The sequence below is a fragment of the Mustela erminea genome, chromosome 8 (assembly GCF_009829155.1).
Source record: "Mustela erminea isolate mMusErm1 chromosome 8, mMusErm1.Pri, whole genome shotgun sequence".
Taxonomy (NCBI): domain Eukaryota; kingdom Metazoa; phylum Chordata; class Mammalia; order Carnivora; family Mustelidae; genus Mustela; species Mustela erminea.
Window position 1 is genome coordinate 8792956 of NC_045621.1, and position 14594 is coordinate 8807549.

The following is a 14594-nucleotide window of genomic DNA, read 5'->3' on the forward strand; positions in this document are numbered from 1 at the left end:
TCTAACCACTGGAATTTAGTTATTTTAAAAATACATCATGATCTGAGGCACTTTTGGCAACCATGTGGTCAATGAATTAAATAAAATGGTATATATTGAACAACTGTACTGCTCCAACACCATAAAGTAAATATCTGGGACAATTTTCTTTAAATTGAACAAAAGAATTCTTTAATAGTCTCGTGATATTCACCCAGAATACAAAATGAGATCTGTATTTGAAAAGTAGTGAGAAAACTTCAGTAAGTTTTGAGTTTAAATTATGTTCACCAATCTTGCATTGGTTACCAAGAAGAAAACATGTCTCCTTAAAATGAAAAGTTGTATTTCACAGATGTAAGAAAACAAAAGATCTGCCTTGTTCACTGTGGCTGCCAAAAACCGGCCAAAGACTCTCTGAGTTATTTCATTTTTGAGAAACCAAAGAGTTGTGAATTTCATAGATCTTTTCCTTTTTCATCCATCTTTTAAGACTGATTTCTCAATATGCATGTTGTACCAAATACAAAGTAACCAACTTTTCAGAAAAAGTTTGATGAAATGAGGAGAATGTTTGAGTTGAGATTACAAGCAATGCTACATTTACTGAGTATTTAGAAGATCCCCACTACGGCCAATCAAGTAGAATAGCTGATATGCAGAAATCCTCAAAAACAGTGGCCACCAGACCCTTTTACTCATTTTTTAAAAAATGACTAGTATGTGGATGCCATACCACAAAACAAAACCATGCTTCAACTTTTCTCAAGCATTATAAAACTAATTTCCTATTTTCAATATTGTAAAAATAGACTGGTCTTCTCCAAAGGATCTTGCTGTCCACATTGATGAATCTGTGCATTCCCTCTTCTTACTGACCCTAAATGTGTAAATTATTTTTATCATTCCTTAAATTCAGTCTTATATAAAGTTGCATAATGCATGGAGTAAAAGAGGAATGAAAATGAAGCATGGAACCCTGTATAAATGTGCTGACCCAAAAGCAATTATACCAATAGCCAGAGGAAGTGGAAATTGCGAAGTAGTCTTCAACAATTTACTGTAAAGAAACAGAAAAATATACATTATGCAAACTACATTGTAGGCAAAACCAGAATATGTTGATTTTTTTACAGTTTTGAGAAGGTGTTCTAAGTAATGTTAGAAGTAATTTTTCATATAATGAATTTAACTGTCCATAATTTTTAAAAAGATCAATACAAGCCACATTTTAGCTAGAGAACAATATTTCTATTAAGTAAATAATCAGCTTTGTTTAGTCTTTTAAATTTTGACAACAGAAAAATGTTAGTTGGACTTTTTCATTCAGCAATTCTACCTCTAAAGATTAATCCTTTTAAAAATAATATTTACTAGGACATAGCTACAGAACTATTTTAACCTTACTTATAATAGCAAAAAAACAACAAAACAAAACAAAAAAAACTAAACCAAATAAAAAAGGAACCCTTAATTCCTAACACGAATAATATTAAAACAAGACACTAAATCTTTCTAAAAGAAAAATGCTATCAGAAAAGACTATTAACTTTTTACTCAAAAAATAGAGAAACTGAGGATAAGAGGGGTTAAGAAATCTAAGGATATAGAGGTATTAAATGGCAGAGCCAAGAGTCAAAACCCAGGTCTGCTTCATTTTAGAAAATCTGCAAACATCTGCCAAAATCAACTGAAAACAGGTTCCCAGAGCAAACAACCAAACCAGTCAATGAAAAGTCAAATATTATAGAGAACTTTAAACATCTATGTAAGTGAACTAACAGTATAATGAACTTCATCACCCTACTTCAAAAAGTATCAAATCATGGCCAATCCTACTTCATCTATAATCCTATTTACTTCACTCCTGTACTTTCTGGAGACAAATTTTATTAGTCATCGTATCTTGTAAGAGCTAAATTTTTCAAAAAAAGTTATTCTATCCTAACAAGTAAAACCCACAATTAAGAAAACAAGTAAAATATGCTTCCATATAAATTATACCTGCACACAAACCATACTTACTATACGATTACAGCTTTAGCTTTAGGAATATATCTCAAAATATTTAGACATAATATTTAGTCAAATATTTGGACACAGTCAAAATATTGCGATATAAAGAACACATTTCAGACATAAAAGAAGAGCTATTAAGACTAGGAAAAAATGTGAGAAAAACAAAGATTAAACTATTATACCTGGATTTTATTGAAACAGTGTGAGTATTTCCAAGAACTGCCATAGTTGGAATAAGGATAAACGCCAAAGGTTTACATGGATCAGGATTAAGTTTAAAGTAATACCTATACCAAAGAGACAAAACCCTCATAAATCAAAAAGCACACCTAATCATTTTAAATATAAGAATCAAATTAATTGCGAAACGTTTCGTAGATAGGAGAGTTCTAAATATATTGCTCATGAAATCTTTGGCAAATAACTTTGCTACAGATTATCTTTATACTTGAAGTTTTACATGGAGAACTATGTTCAGAAACTTCTAAAGGAAATGAAAATATCCAATATGGAAACACTTCCTTTTAATGACAAAAAAACAATGAAAAAAATGAAGGTTTACATAAAGCAACTGTCCCTAGTTTTAAAAATCCACAAATTCTCATCTCTGGCCTTTATGGACACTGAGGCATCTATAGCTTTTCAGAATCATAAATTCATACTCCTCAAGTAATTTCTCCCCATACTTGTGAGCAAAAATCTGATCTTGACTATAATGAGGGACAAGGGAAGTATATTAACATCTCGTAATCTGTTGATCTAATTTATCAAACTTACTTGGCTTTTGAAAAAAATATTTCCAGTATTTAGATAATTTGAAATTTTTATATTATTTCTGAAAACCATATTGAGTAGGGGATCAGTTATTACTGGGATAAGGTAGCCTTTTAAAAAATACTTACCAATAACTAAATATTCTAGAAATAATCTTAGAGGGCATTTTCACACTCTGATTTAACCTAAAACAATTATCACGTGATAAGGCAAAAATGGTTTTCAGTGGTAAAATAGCTGGTCATTTATTTTAGTTCAATGTTTGATATTCAAATAGAAAACTACGCCTTTTTTTTTTCATTATTTCTAATCTTTTTAAATGTAAGTATTTTCTTACTTTGAAATTTAAGAAAACATAAAACTTATTATAAATTGAAAAATACCTAAGCACTAAGCATTATGAGTACTTTAAGTAAATAAAACAAAATGCACATTTTCACATAATATCTAGACTCACAGAAGATTAAAGGTAAAATAATACAAGACAACTTCCCTCTTTTAGTCAGATTTTGAGGAAGTTTATATTCTCACAGTAAGGGAACCATATGCATATATTCAAAATAAATTTCAGGAGATACATATAGCTTCCTATTCTTGAGCAAGTTTTATGGATCATTAGAAATCTGGTAAATTTCTACTTACAGATACTTATTGTTTGAAGCACATAAATTACAATTATACAAATAAAACACACCTGAGATTCTTTAACCAATAAATTAAAGACGGCATGCTGAGCAATACAATCCATGTTAATAAGTTGATCACAGTACTGTGCATGCGCAGACTATCTTCGGCATCACTGGCAGATAAACGAAGATGGTGTACTGTAGAGTCTTTATGGTGATTTGATTTTTTTTCACTTCTTCTAGAGTGTTTGGGATTCTATAAAGCAATATAGTAAAATTACTAAGATGTTAAAATTTAGGTTTATTATTTTACTCAGAATCATACTCAATTATTTAACAGCTAAATAACCACATCTTTCTAATCAAACTGAAATAAAATATTGAAATTACCTTGCTCAGTGTAATTTAAAGCAGTTATTAGTTATAAAATTTTCATCCCATGACTTGCTATTTCCATTTGCTGAGACTAGATCCTCTAAGTAATTACTAAAAATTTAAGAGATAATTTGTAACAATAAACATGACATAAATACTGATAAAGATCAAATTAAAATCAGACAGGGGCACCTGGATGGCTCAGCTGGTTAAGCATTGCACTCTTTACTTTGGCTCAGGTCATGATCTTTGGGTCGTGAAATCAAGCCCTGCATCGGGGGTGTTGGGGCCTTGAGGCTTGAGATTCTCTCTCCCTCTCCCTCTGCTCCTCCCTGTTACCACTCCTGCCCCCCCCACCACAAGCTTACTCTCTTTAACAACAACAACAACAACAACAACAACAAAATTAAAATCAGACAATCTAAATAGGTTCAATTTTTTTAAAGTTACTTAAATTCATGACACCTTTTTTAGACACCGTAAAATCCTAACTTAAAAAAACTTTATTTCCCCATGTTCTTTTATATTAAAGTGATGTAGAGTTTTGAAAATAAAACTTACCACAGTCTGGCTATTTTTGTACATTGTTAGGCTGGCTTGCAGATGAACAATCTAGGAAAAAAGAAAAAAACTGTTTAATTTCACTTTTACTTTGAAACAAAAAAACCACCATTTTTATTACAACTGAGAAACACTAATCTGAAATTTAAAGAAATCTAACTAAAAATACATTTAAACTTTTACAAATATTTTTCAGGGTGCCTGGGTGGCTGGCTCAGTGGGTTAAAGCCTCTGCCTTCAGCTCAGGTCATGATCTCAGGGTCCTGGGATGGAGCCCCGCATCGGGCTCTCTGCTCAGCAGGGAGCCTGCTTCCCTTTCTCTCTCTCTGCCTGCCTCTCTGCCTACTTGTGATCTCTGTCAAATAAATAAAATCTTAAAAAACAAACAAACAAATATTCTTTCAGAAAAGGTAAATAATAACTACACAAACTTGCTATTAAGGACTAAAAAACAAACAAAATAATAAAACTTCCAGAGTGTGATATATTATTATACCTTCTGTATTCTGAGAACTTATGTTTAAATATGCTTTGCTCTAATAACTTAGCATCCTGTGAGTAAAATATTGATTATCTTCAGTATAGTATAAAGAATTTAACAGGTCTTATCTATTTTTAATTTTTGAAAATCTGAACTCAATTATATATGGTGAAATGCTTACAAGAACCTCAGAAAATCTCTAAGGTTTAATTTGTTAGGTTTGCTTATGGCTAAGTATTTAGCCAGTTTAGTATTTAGCCAGTTTTGTTCATTGGGTCAATTATTTGAAATATCCAATTTAAAAAGCTAAAACTATCATATTTATAAATCAAAGTAGTAAACAGATTTTTCTGATGGACATAAATTCCTTTGGAAAACAGAATATATAATGTGCATATATTAGTGTTAAAAGCAGATGTAAATAAACCATTGTTTAAAAAAGAAAATGATTATCCATTCTGGTATCAACTGTCTCTACCTAAGTTTAATGTGGAGAATATGTAGTTGTATAACCTAGATTTTCCTATCAGCCTTCTTGGAAGTTTTTCACTTCCTCAGTAAAATTATTAGGCTAATTATTTTTGTCTTCTGATTCTCCAGCAACATGTGTAACATTCTACATTATGTCAGCACAACTGATAGCTTGATCCCAGTGACATAACTTTTTGTCTCTTACCCTTGTTCAAAAGAAGGTATGAATAAAAACTGCTCTAAGTAAAATGCTTTTTAAAAAGTTGATACTACTTGCAAGAGCAAGAGGCAATGTGAAACAGATTAGATAGTCTCCCCTTATTTGTTTTTACTAACTGAACTCAGATTAATAATTTCAGCTCCATAGTTAATCATATATTTTAAATAACTAAGATGTTTAAAAAAACCTTCTACACTTAAACCTTAAATAACAGGTTACTACAGCTATAGTTAAAATTTTCGTTAACACCTATAGGAAATTCTATGTCTGCCTGTCACAGAGCCTAGTTATTCTGACTTCAGTGATGTGACATACCTTAAACACATAATAAAGATAAGTAAGCAGTATGGCAAAAGCTCCACAAGTTGTCCAACCTACTATGATCAAAACAATTGTCAAAAAGGGCAAATCTGCTGATATCATTTTGATATCTTTAGGAAGTTCAGGGGGCCTGGAAAAAAACAAGAATAAAGCTATTAAAAGAATATTAACAGTTGTTTATACAGTCATATTAAGAAAGAAAACAATACAGTACTCTGCTAGGCTCTCCTGCTTATTAATATGCAAGTATCACAAGGTAAGCAGTAAAATATTTTCTCATAAAAGCAAGGGATGACATATATTTGTATATTCTGTAATACACTGTGACAGCTCCTCTTTCATTTAGATACAGTATGGCTGATATTTGTACTAAGTTAGAAAAAATGCTGCTAAAAATAATCATTAATTATAGGCCCTGTGTCATATATATTTCCTATCTTGACAGGAGGAAAAACAGTTTTCTATTTCTTAAAGTCTCAAGATCACTCAGACTTATGAAGCTATTAGTGTCAGAAGCACCTCAGAAGGGTGAAGGAAGAAGCATCACACCGTAATCCCCTCTGTGACAGTAAATCACGTAACATGTCCGGTGAGGAGCAGAGGCAAGAGAAATAAGGTCAGTGGTTTACCAGAAAAGCCTATCAGTAGCTTCAAACTTTGTCTTTGGATCCAAAATAAAACTCTAGGCAATGTTTTTGGAATTTTTTTTGCATTTCATCTAATCTGATCTTAAGTATCTTGACTGGAATTCTCTTGCTCTCAGGTGTGACTGGAAGTCAACATATAAAAGCATTACCAGAGAAATATTTCTTCCTTCAAAAGATTTACAATCATAAAAATTAAAAATAATTCTGTAATCTGTCACTTTTTAAAGTAATGTCTACTCCCAATGCTGGGCTCAAATTCATGACCCTGAGTTCAAAAGTCATATGATCTACTGACTGAGCCAGTAAGGCATCCCTCTGTCAAACGTTTTTGATTAACTCTTGGCATTAACTCAAACAGCATTTAACATGCAATAAATGATTATCTTTTTTTAAAAATAAAAGTTTTTATTTAGTTCATTAATCTCTACGCCAACGTCGGGCTCAAACCCATGACCCCTAGATCAAGACTTGCATGCTCCTCTGGCTGAGCCAGCCAGGTGCCCCTGAATGATTATCTTTAACAAAGATATAACTTTTAACACTAACCCATGTTTTTCTAGTTTTTCTAGAAGTGAACTTCTTTCCTTTCTAAGGTTTCTTTCCTTAGAAATTAGAGTTTAAAGCTAACTAATTCTGAGGTTCCCTATCAAAATACACTTTTTTCCTTAAGAGCAATAAGAAAGCTTTCAGTCATTCTTTACCTTCTCAAAGCTAGCCACAATGAAGAAAGGAGTCTCACAGATGTAGAAGACAGTAGGCCACCCCAGTAGGCAGTACATGTTCCAAACAGAAAGAGAATCAAGGATACAAGGGGGAAACACATACTCTGACTGGTTAAAACGATGGCATCTAATTCTGGTAACATTAACACATCCCATAACTCCTCAAACCATTTATATCTGTGGATAAAAGAAAACATACAATAAAAGAAAAAAATCAACAACTGACATTCAAATATTTAATATGTGAGGTATCTGGCCATACATTAGAGTCCCCTAAGTTTCATGATACTCAATGTGTACTTATACTGAAAAACCAATTTCAATTCCTTGTAGAGAAAAAGTTATTTATCTTCCAAGTAAGTCTACTGATCTTCAAGGATCTGAGCCCTGAGTATCAATGCTGTTCCTTGTAATAAATAAGTTGTCTTTTTTTTAAGCTAGAAAACCAACAGCTAATTGTAATAACGAACGAAAAGAGATCTAATGTATACCAGTTCTCAGCATAAAACACAAAATAAGAATAAATTAAAAATGGAATGCTAAGTGTGGTAGAGATCCAAAATACACTTTGTATGGGAATAAAAAGTGATCTGAAGCACTGTTTCACAAATATCCTATAATGGTTTGCGCTAATGAATTTGGGATACTCAAAAATTACAGACCATATGTATCCCTTTGCAAATTTAAGAAGTTTGGTATATTTACAGATTAAGTTTCTATAACTGATACATATATATATAATTTCTATAATTACTTTTGAAATGGTTATAATATCAAAGTAAATGTTGATATACCTATTAGGACTCTGCCTAAAAATCCCATTTAATAAAATAAGACAATTGCCATATTTGTATGAGTATTTATATATCATTATGGGGCATACTATGCCCCTATATATATATGCCCCTATTATATAAATGAAACATGTTTTATATATAAAAATAATTAAACATGTTTCATATATATAAAATAATTAAAATCATTATCACAGATAATAAAACTTACCCCAACAGAAACTTAATCATAATTACAAAAGGATCAACTTTGTATGGCTTGGCTTCTTTATCCAACACAGTAGCATATTCTAAGCAATGACCTGGTGATTAAAAAAAAAATAGTAACTATGAGTCATATCATACATTGACTGCATTGTAAGAGCAACATATTTCATGTCAGAGAAAGCAAGGGTCACAATTATCATAAAGACTCTCTTCACAGATTAGAAATTACTGTAACTCAATAGATCATATGTAAGAGTACACAATCACTTCTGAAACAACTTCAGGAAGCCAAATGTGATTCACCATTTGCATTTTCACAAAGCTCCAAACGTGATTTTTTTAAAAAACAACTTAACTGAGATGTAATTCTCATACCACACAATTCATTCAAAGTACACACAATTTAGTGGTTTTAAGTATATTCACAGTTATGCCTTCATCACCACAATCAGTCTCAGAACATTTTCATTACTCCCAAAACAAACTTGTTCTCCTTAACTGTCACCTGCTCCCAGGGAACAATTAATTTACTTTCTGTTTCTAGAGAAAGGCCTATTCTTAACATTTCCTATAAACAAAATCATATAATGTACAGTCCTTTGTGACTGGCTCCTTTTTTTTGGTGTGTTTCCAAGATTCATCCATGTGTTAGCAGGTGTCAGCACACTCTAGTTATGTGTTTATCAGCTGATGGATACTTGGGTTGTTTCTGCTTTTTGGATATGAACAGTGCTTCTGTGAACATGGGTGCACAAGTTTAGTGTGGGTATCTGTTCACATTTTTCTTGGATATATACCTAGGAGTACAGTTCCTGAGTCACAGAGTAACTGCCAACCTACTTTCCAAAGCATCTATACCATTTCACATTCCCAAAAGCAGCATATGAAGGTTAAAATGAATACTAAAGGCAGACTTGAAATTGTAAGTCATTGAAAGGAAATCAGTAGCTGCAGAAGGATTTGGCAAGAGGAAAGGGTAGGGATATTTTTGGACTATTTTTATGTATTTTGATCCACTGTCTTTTCCTATCTCATCTCCCTTCATTACAACCCAAGCCCAACAATGTGTGAGGGCTTTATAAAGCAGGCTCCTGGGAAACTATTTTCATTGCTATCCTCTAGGAAAGGTTTTGTCCAATGCAGTGTATATTCTAATCGGGATCTCCGGATTCATTCTCCACCCTTACTTTGTTCTGAGCTCTGGGAGGCTGACTTAGGTGCAATGAATGATAGGCACTGATAAGAGGAAATAAGGTTCGTATATGTATTTCCCTGCCTTTTCCCCCTGCTGAACCACAGCTTGACAGTGGCTATAGCTGTAGTAATGCTGCCCTCCACTACAGCCCTCTAGGCTTGCTCACTCCCTTGCCCTGAAAATGAGGAGTATCAGACGGCTCTACTGCTAACCTGGCACTTAATCATTTCTTGTTGGTTTCTCTTAACCCTACCCAAACCTTTGAAACAGTCTCTTCATTAAAATAAACTCTCAGTTTTTCCATTCAGGACCTAACTGATGTAGTGGAACAGCCCAAACATTACACTGAATGCCTACTATGTGCCTGACACTACATTAGGTACTAGGGATGGAATGGGGAACAAGATCCCCATCAAGGAGACTCTCCCTCTTAAGATATCATCAGAATAAAGGGAAAAAATTTCAGGCACTAAAGTGTAAAATGGAAAAGCTAAGTAAGGAATCTTCTTGGGGATCTCCTAAAACCAGAGGATCTGAAATGCCTGTAAACTGGAGAGACGGGTCATGAACTCAGCCACATGAGAGACAAATAAGTAGTAATGAAGAACTTGGAGAAAAGGGGTGGAGAGAGATGGGGAGGAGGAATAGAAACATTCTTACCTGTTGAGAAAAGAGAATATAACTGTCCTCCATAAGCAAGAAGGATACTAGATGTAACATAAGCAGGAAGAGCTCCTCCGTGAAATCGAACTACCTAGAAAACAGGCAAATCACAGGGCAACTTCTGAATATTCATGTTAATGAAATTAATGTACTTTCACATGAAATAAAAGTGTCTTTCTTCACTTTATATTTTCCCTGACATGGCCACAGAGGTACTTCCAGTAATGGGTATCGAAACTCTAAGTAAAATAAATATCAAGAATATACAGTATGTTAGAAACATGTAATCAGAATTTTTCATAAAGGTGCAACAAAAAAAATACGCAGTAGAGTAGCATATACTACAGACTTTTTTAACAAGGTACATTTATTGAGCATTTAATATAGTCCAGGCATGATACTAAACATTTTATATGTGTTATCTCACTCTCTCCTCCCAAAATCCTTTGAGGTAATTCTTATCCCTATTTTACAGATGAAGAAATTCAGGCACAGGGAGCCCACAACTTGCACAATTAAAAACCTAATAGACAAGTAGGGGAACATGGGTGGCTTAGTTGGTCAAGCATCCAACTCTTGATTTTGGCTCAGCTCATAATTTCAGGGTGATGTGATCAAGCCTGGTGTCAGGCTCCACGCTTGGCATGGAGCATGACTGAGATTCTCTCTTCCCCTTTCCCTCTGTCCCTTGCATGCATGCACACTCTCTCTTGAAAATAAATAAATAAAATCTTAAAAAAAAGAAAGTTAATAGACAAACAAGTTTCTCATTAACTCTTATTGTCCTCATCAGTAAAATGGGGACAATACGGTACTTACCTTATAGGTGATTTTAAAGTTTAAGGATGTTCACTTGTGTAAAGCATTTACAGTATTAACTCAAACATGTTAAGCTATCACAAAATATTAGCTGCTATTACAAGCATACCTCATTTTATTGTTTTTGCTTCACTGCACTTTGGAGATAATTGAATTTTTTACAAATTGAATATTTGTGGCAACTGGCATTGAACAAGTCTATCGGTGCCATTTTTCCAATAGCATTTGCTCACTCTGTGTCATACTTTGAGATTCCTTGCAACATTTCAAGTGTTTTCATTATTGTATTCGTTATTATAATCTACAATGACTGATTATGACTCATGGAAAGCTCAAATAATGGTTAGCATTTTTTAGCTATAAAGTTTTAAAAATTAAATGATACTCAATGCCTGCTAATGACCTGGTAGAAAACATATAGCATACTTTAGTTATCAAGAGTACAGAAACAGGGGTGCCTGGGTGGCTCGCTGGTTAAGCATCTGACTGATTTTGGCTCAGGTCATGATCTCAAGGGTCGTGGGGTTGAGCCCGAGGTGAAGACCCCATGGGGGGATACCCCACTTAGCAGGGAGTCTGCTTGAGGTTCTCTCCTGTGTGTGTACGCGTGCACTGCACACACTTGCGCTCCTAAATAAATCTTAAAAAAGAAAAAAGGAAGGGCGCCTGGGTGACTCATCGGGTTGATCCCAGGTTCCTGGGATTGAGTTCTGCATAAGGCTCTCTGCTCAGCAGCGGGCCTGCTTCTCCCAGCTCTCTCTCTGCCTGCCTCTCTGCCTACTTGTGATCTCTGTCTGTCAAATAAATAAATAAAATCTTTTAAAAAAAAAAAAGGAGAGGGGGAGGAGAAATGGTAGAGGAGTAGGAGACTTAAATTTCATCTGGTTCCAGGAATTTAGCTAGATAGTTATCAAACCATTCTGAACTACTACAAACTCAACAGGAGATTGAAGAATAGCAGCAATTCTATGAACAGAAAAGTAGCCACCTTCTAGAAGGTAGGACGTGTGGAGAAGTGAATCTGAGGCAATAATTTGGAAGATACACCACGGGGGGAGGGAGCTTCCATCAACTGGCTACCAGCAAGCGAAAGAGCAGCAGAGCACAAAATCTGAACTTTTAGAAGTCTGCTCCACTGAGGGACGTCGCTCTAGTAGCTAAGCCGGGGGTAGAATCCTCCCTGGGACAGTGTGGTCTCAGGACTCTCAGGGTCACAGAAAGACTGGGCAGAACTCGGTCAGAGGTCCCAAGTATTGGAGCAGGGAAGCTGGTTGCAAAGATGGAGCTGAAGAGTGGGCTCTCAGCTCAGGGCTGCCTTAAACCACAATCCGTGGCACAGTTGGGCCACTATTCTTCGAGCAAGGACCCAACAAGCAGCAGGTCCAGGGAGACTTTCCTTCCTCCCCAGGAGGAGTGGTGTGGGGGCAAACCACAGGAATCTGCTAGGTTTGGAAATTCCAAATGGGGTTGTGTGCCAGAGACAGAAATGCTCGGTCACACAGGCCAGGTGAGCATGGAGTGGGGCCGGAAACCAGGGAGACAGGAGTGATTGCTTTTCTCTGAAGGCTCCCTGGGGAGGGGTGCCCTGAGTTCTCAGCTCCTCTGGGGCCAGAGATTGGGAGGCCACCACTTTCGTTCTTATCCTCCAAAGCTGTATGGAAAGCTTTCAGGAGACAAAAGGTACAGACAGCAAACCCGAGCAGATTGCTTAGCCTGGCTCCTGGCAGGGGTGGTGCAATTCTGCATCAGGCAAAGACATGTGAGAATCACTGCAACAGGCCCCTCCTCCAGAAGATCAGCAAGAACAATCAGCCAAGACGAAGTTTACCAATCAATGAGAACTGCAAAACTCCAGTGCTAGAGGAATATAGCACATAGAATTCATGGCTTTCCCCCCATGATTCTTTAGTCTTTCAAAGTTAGTTTTTTTAATTTTCTTTTTTCTTTTTCTATTTTTTAAAATTTTTCTTCTTTTTTCAAACAACATCTTAATTCCCTTTTAAAAATCCATTTTCATTTTCATTTTTACAGTTATATTCTATCCTTTCATTGTATTTAACCTTATTTTTTGTATTATTTAAGTTTTCCTTTCTTTAAACTTTTGGGATACAGTTTCTTCCAACAGACCAAAATATATCCTAAATCTAGTATATGGCTTTGTCCTAGTCTCCAGCCTGATCACATTCTCTCCTTTTTAATCTTTTTTTTTTTTTTCAACCAACTTCTTATCACTTTTATAAAATCTTCAATTTTCATCTTTATAGTCATATTCCATCTCTTCATCATACTTACCCTTATTCTGGTATATATATATAATTTTTTTTTTTTAAATTTTGGGAGGCAGTTTCTTCTAAAGACCAAAATCTAGTGTGTGGCTCTGTTCTATTCACCAGCCTGATCATATGCTTTTTTTTTTTTTTTTTTTGGTGCCTTTCTCCACCGCCCCCACCCCCCGCCACCCCGCTGTTTTGGGTCTATTCTGATTTGTTTAGTGTATATTTTTCTGGGGGTTGTTTTAGCATTTTGTTCTCTCATTCATCTAGTCTTCTCTGGACAAAATGACAAACTGGGAAAACTCACCTCAAAAAAAAAGAACAAGAGGTAGTACCAACTGCCTGAGACATAATCAATACAGACATTAGTAAGATGTTGGAACTAGAGTTCGGAATGATGATTATAAAGATACTAGCTGGGCTTGATATAAGCATAGAAGATACCAGAAAATCCCTTTCTGGAGAAATAAAAGAACTAAAATCTAACCAAATTGAAATAAAAAAGGCTATTAATGAGGTACAATAAAAAATGGAGGCTCTAACTGCAAGGGTAGATGAGGCAGAAGAGAGAATTAGTGATATAGAAGACCAAATGATGGAGAATAAAGAAGCTGGATAAAAGAGAGATAAACAACTACTAGATCACAAGGTGAGAATTTGAGAGATAAGTGATACCATAAGACGAAACAATATTAGAATAACTGGGATCCCAGAAGAAGAAAGAGAGAGAGGGGCAGAAAGTATACTGGAGCAAATTGTTATGGAAAAAGAATTTTCTAATTTGGGGAAGGAAACAGGCATCAAAATCCAGGAAGCAAAGAGAATTCCCCCTCAAAATCAATAAAAATAGGTCAACACCCTGTCATCTAATAGTAAAACTTACAAGGCTCAGAGACAAAGAGAAAATCTTGAAAGCAACTCAGGACAGGAGATCTGTAACCTACAACAGTAGAAATATTAAATTGGCAGCAGACCTATCCACAGAGACCTGGCAGGCCAGAATGGATTGGCATGATATATTCAAGGCACTAAATGAGAAAAATATGCAGCCAAGAAAACTATATCCAGCTAGGCTGTCACTGAAAATAGAAGGAGAAATTAACAAAAACTTCCAAGATAAACAAAAACTGAAAGAATTTGAAAGAACACAAAACCAGCCCTACAGACAATATTGAAAGGGGTCCTCTAAGCCAAGAAAGAGTGTAAAAGTAACACAGACCAGAAAGGAACAGAGACAATATACAGTAACAGTCACCTTACAGACAATACAATGGCCCTAAATTCTTATCTTTCAACAGTTACCCTGAATTTGGCTAAATGCCCCAATCAAAAGACAAAGGTATCAGATTCAATAAAAAGCAAGACCCACCAACAGGCTGTCTGCAAGAGACACAATTTAGACCCAAAGGCACCTCTGGACTTAAAGTGAGGGGGTGGAAAAACATTT

The 14594-nt window shown here is 34.9% G+C and overlaps 1 protein-coding gene across 1 annotated transcript in view; it reads right to left on the reverse strand.

Moving 5' to 3' along the window:
- Positions 1-558: 558 nt before the first annotated feature.
- The window catches only part of PGAP1 (post-GPI attachment to proteins inositol deacylase 1), a 76992-nt gene continuing 62956 nt past the window's right edge, over positions 559-14594 (reverse strand). The window contains exons 21-28 of the mRNA XM_032354283.1: positions 10053-10146; positions 8202-8292; positions 7176-7373; positions 5822-5957; positions 4335-4385; positions 3467-3654; positions 2181-2285; positions 559-1039 (exon numbers count right to left, since the gene is read on the reverse strand). Coding sequence (XP_032210174.1) covers positions 901-1039; positions 2181-2285; positions 3467-3654; positions 4335-4385; positions 5822-5957; positions 7176-7373; positions 8202-8292; positions 10053-10146 — 1002 coding nt within the window. The 3' untranslated portion in view covers positions 559-900. The remainder of the gene's footprint in view (positions 1040-2180; positions 2286-3466; positions 3655-4334; positions 4386-5821; positions 5958-7175; positions 7374-8201; positions 8293-10052; positions 10147-14594) is intronic.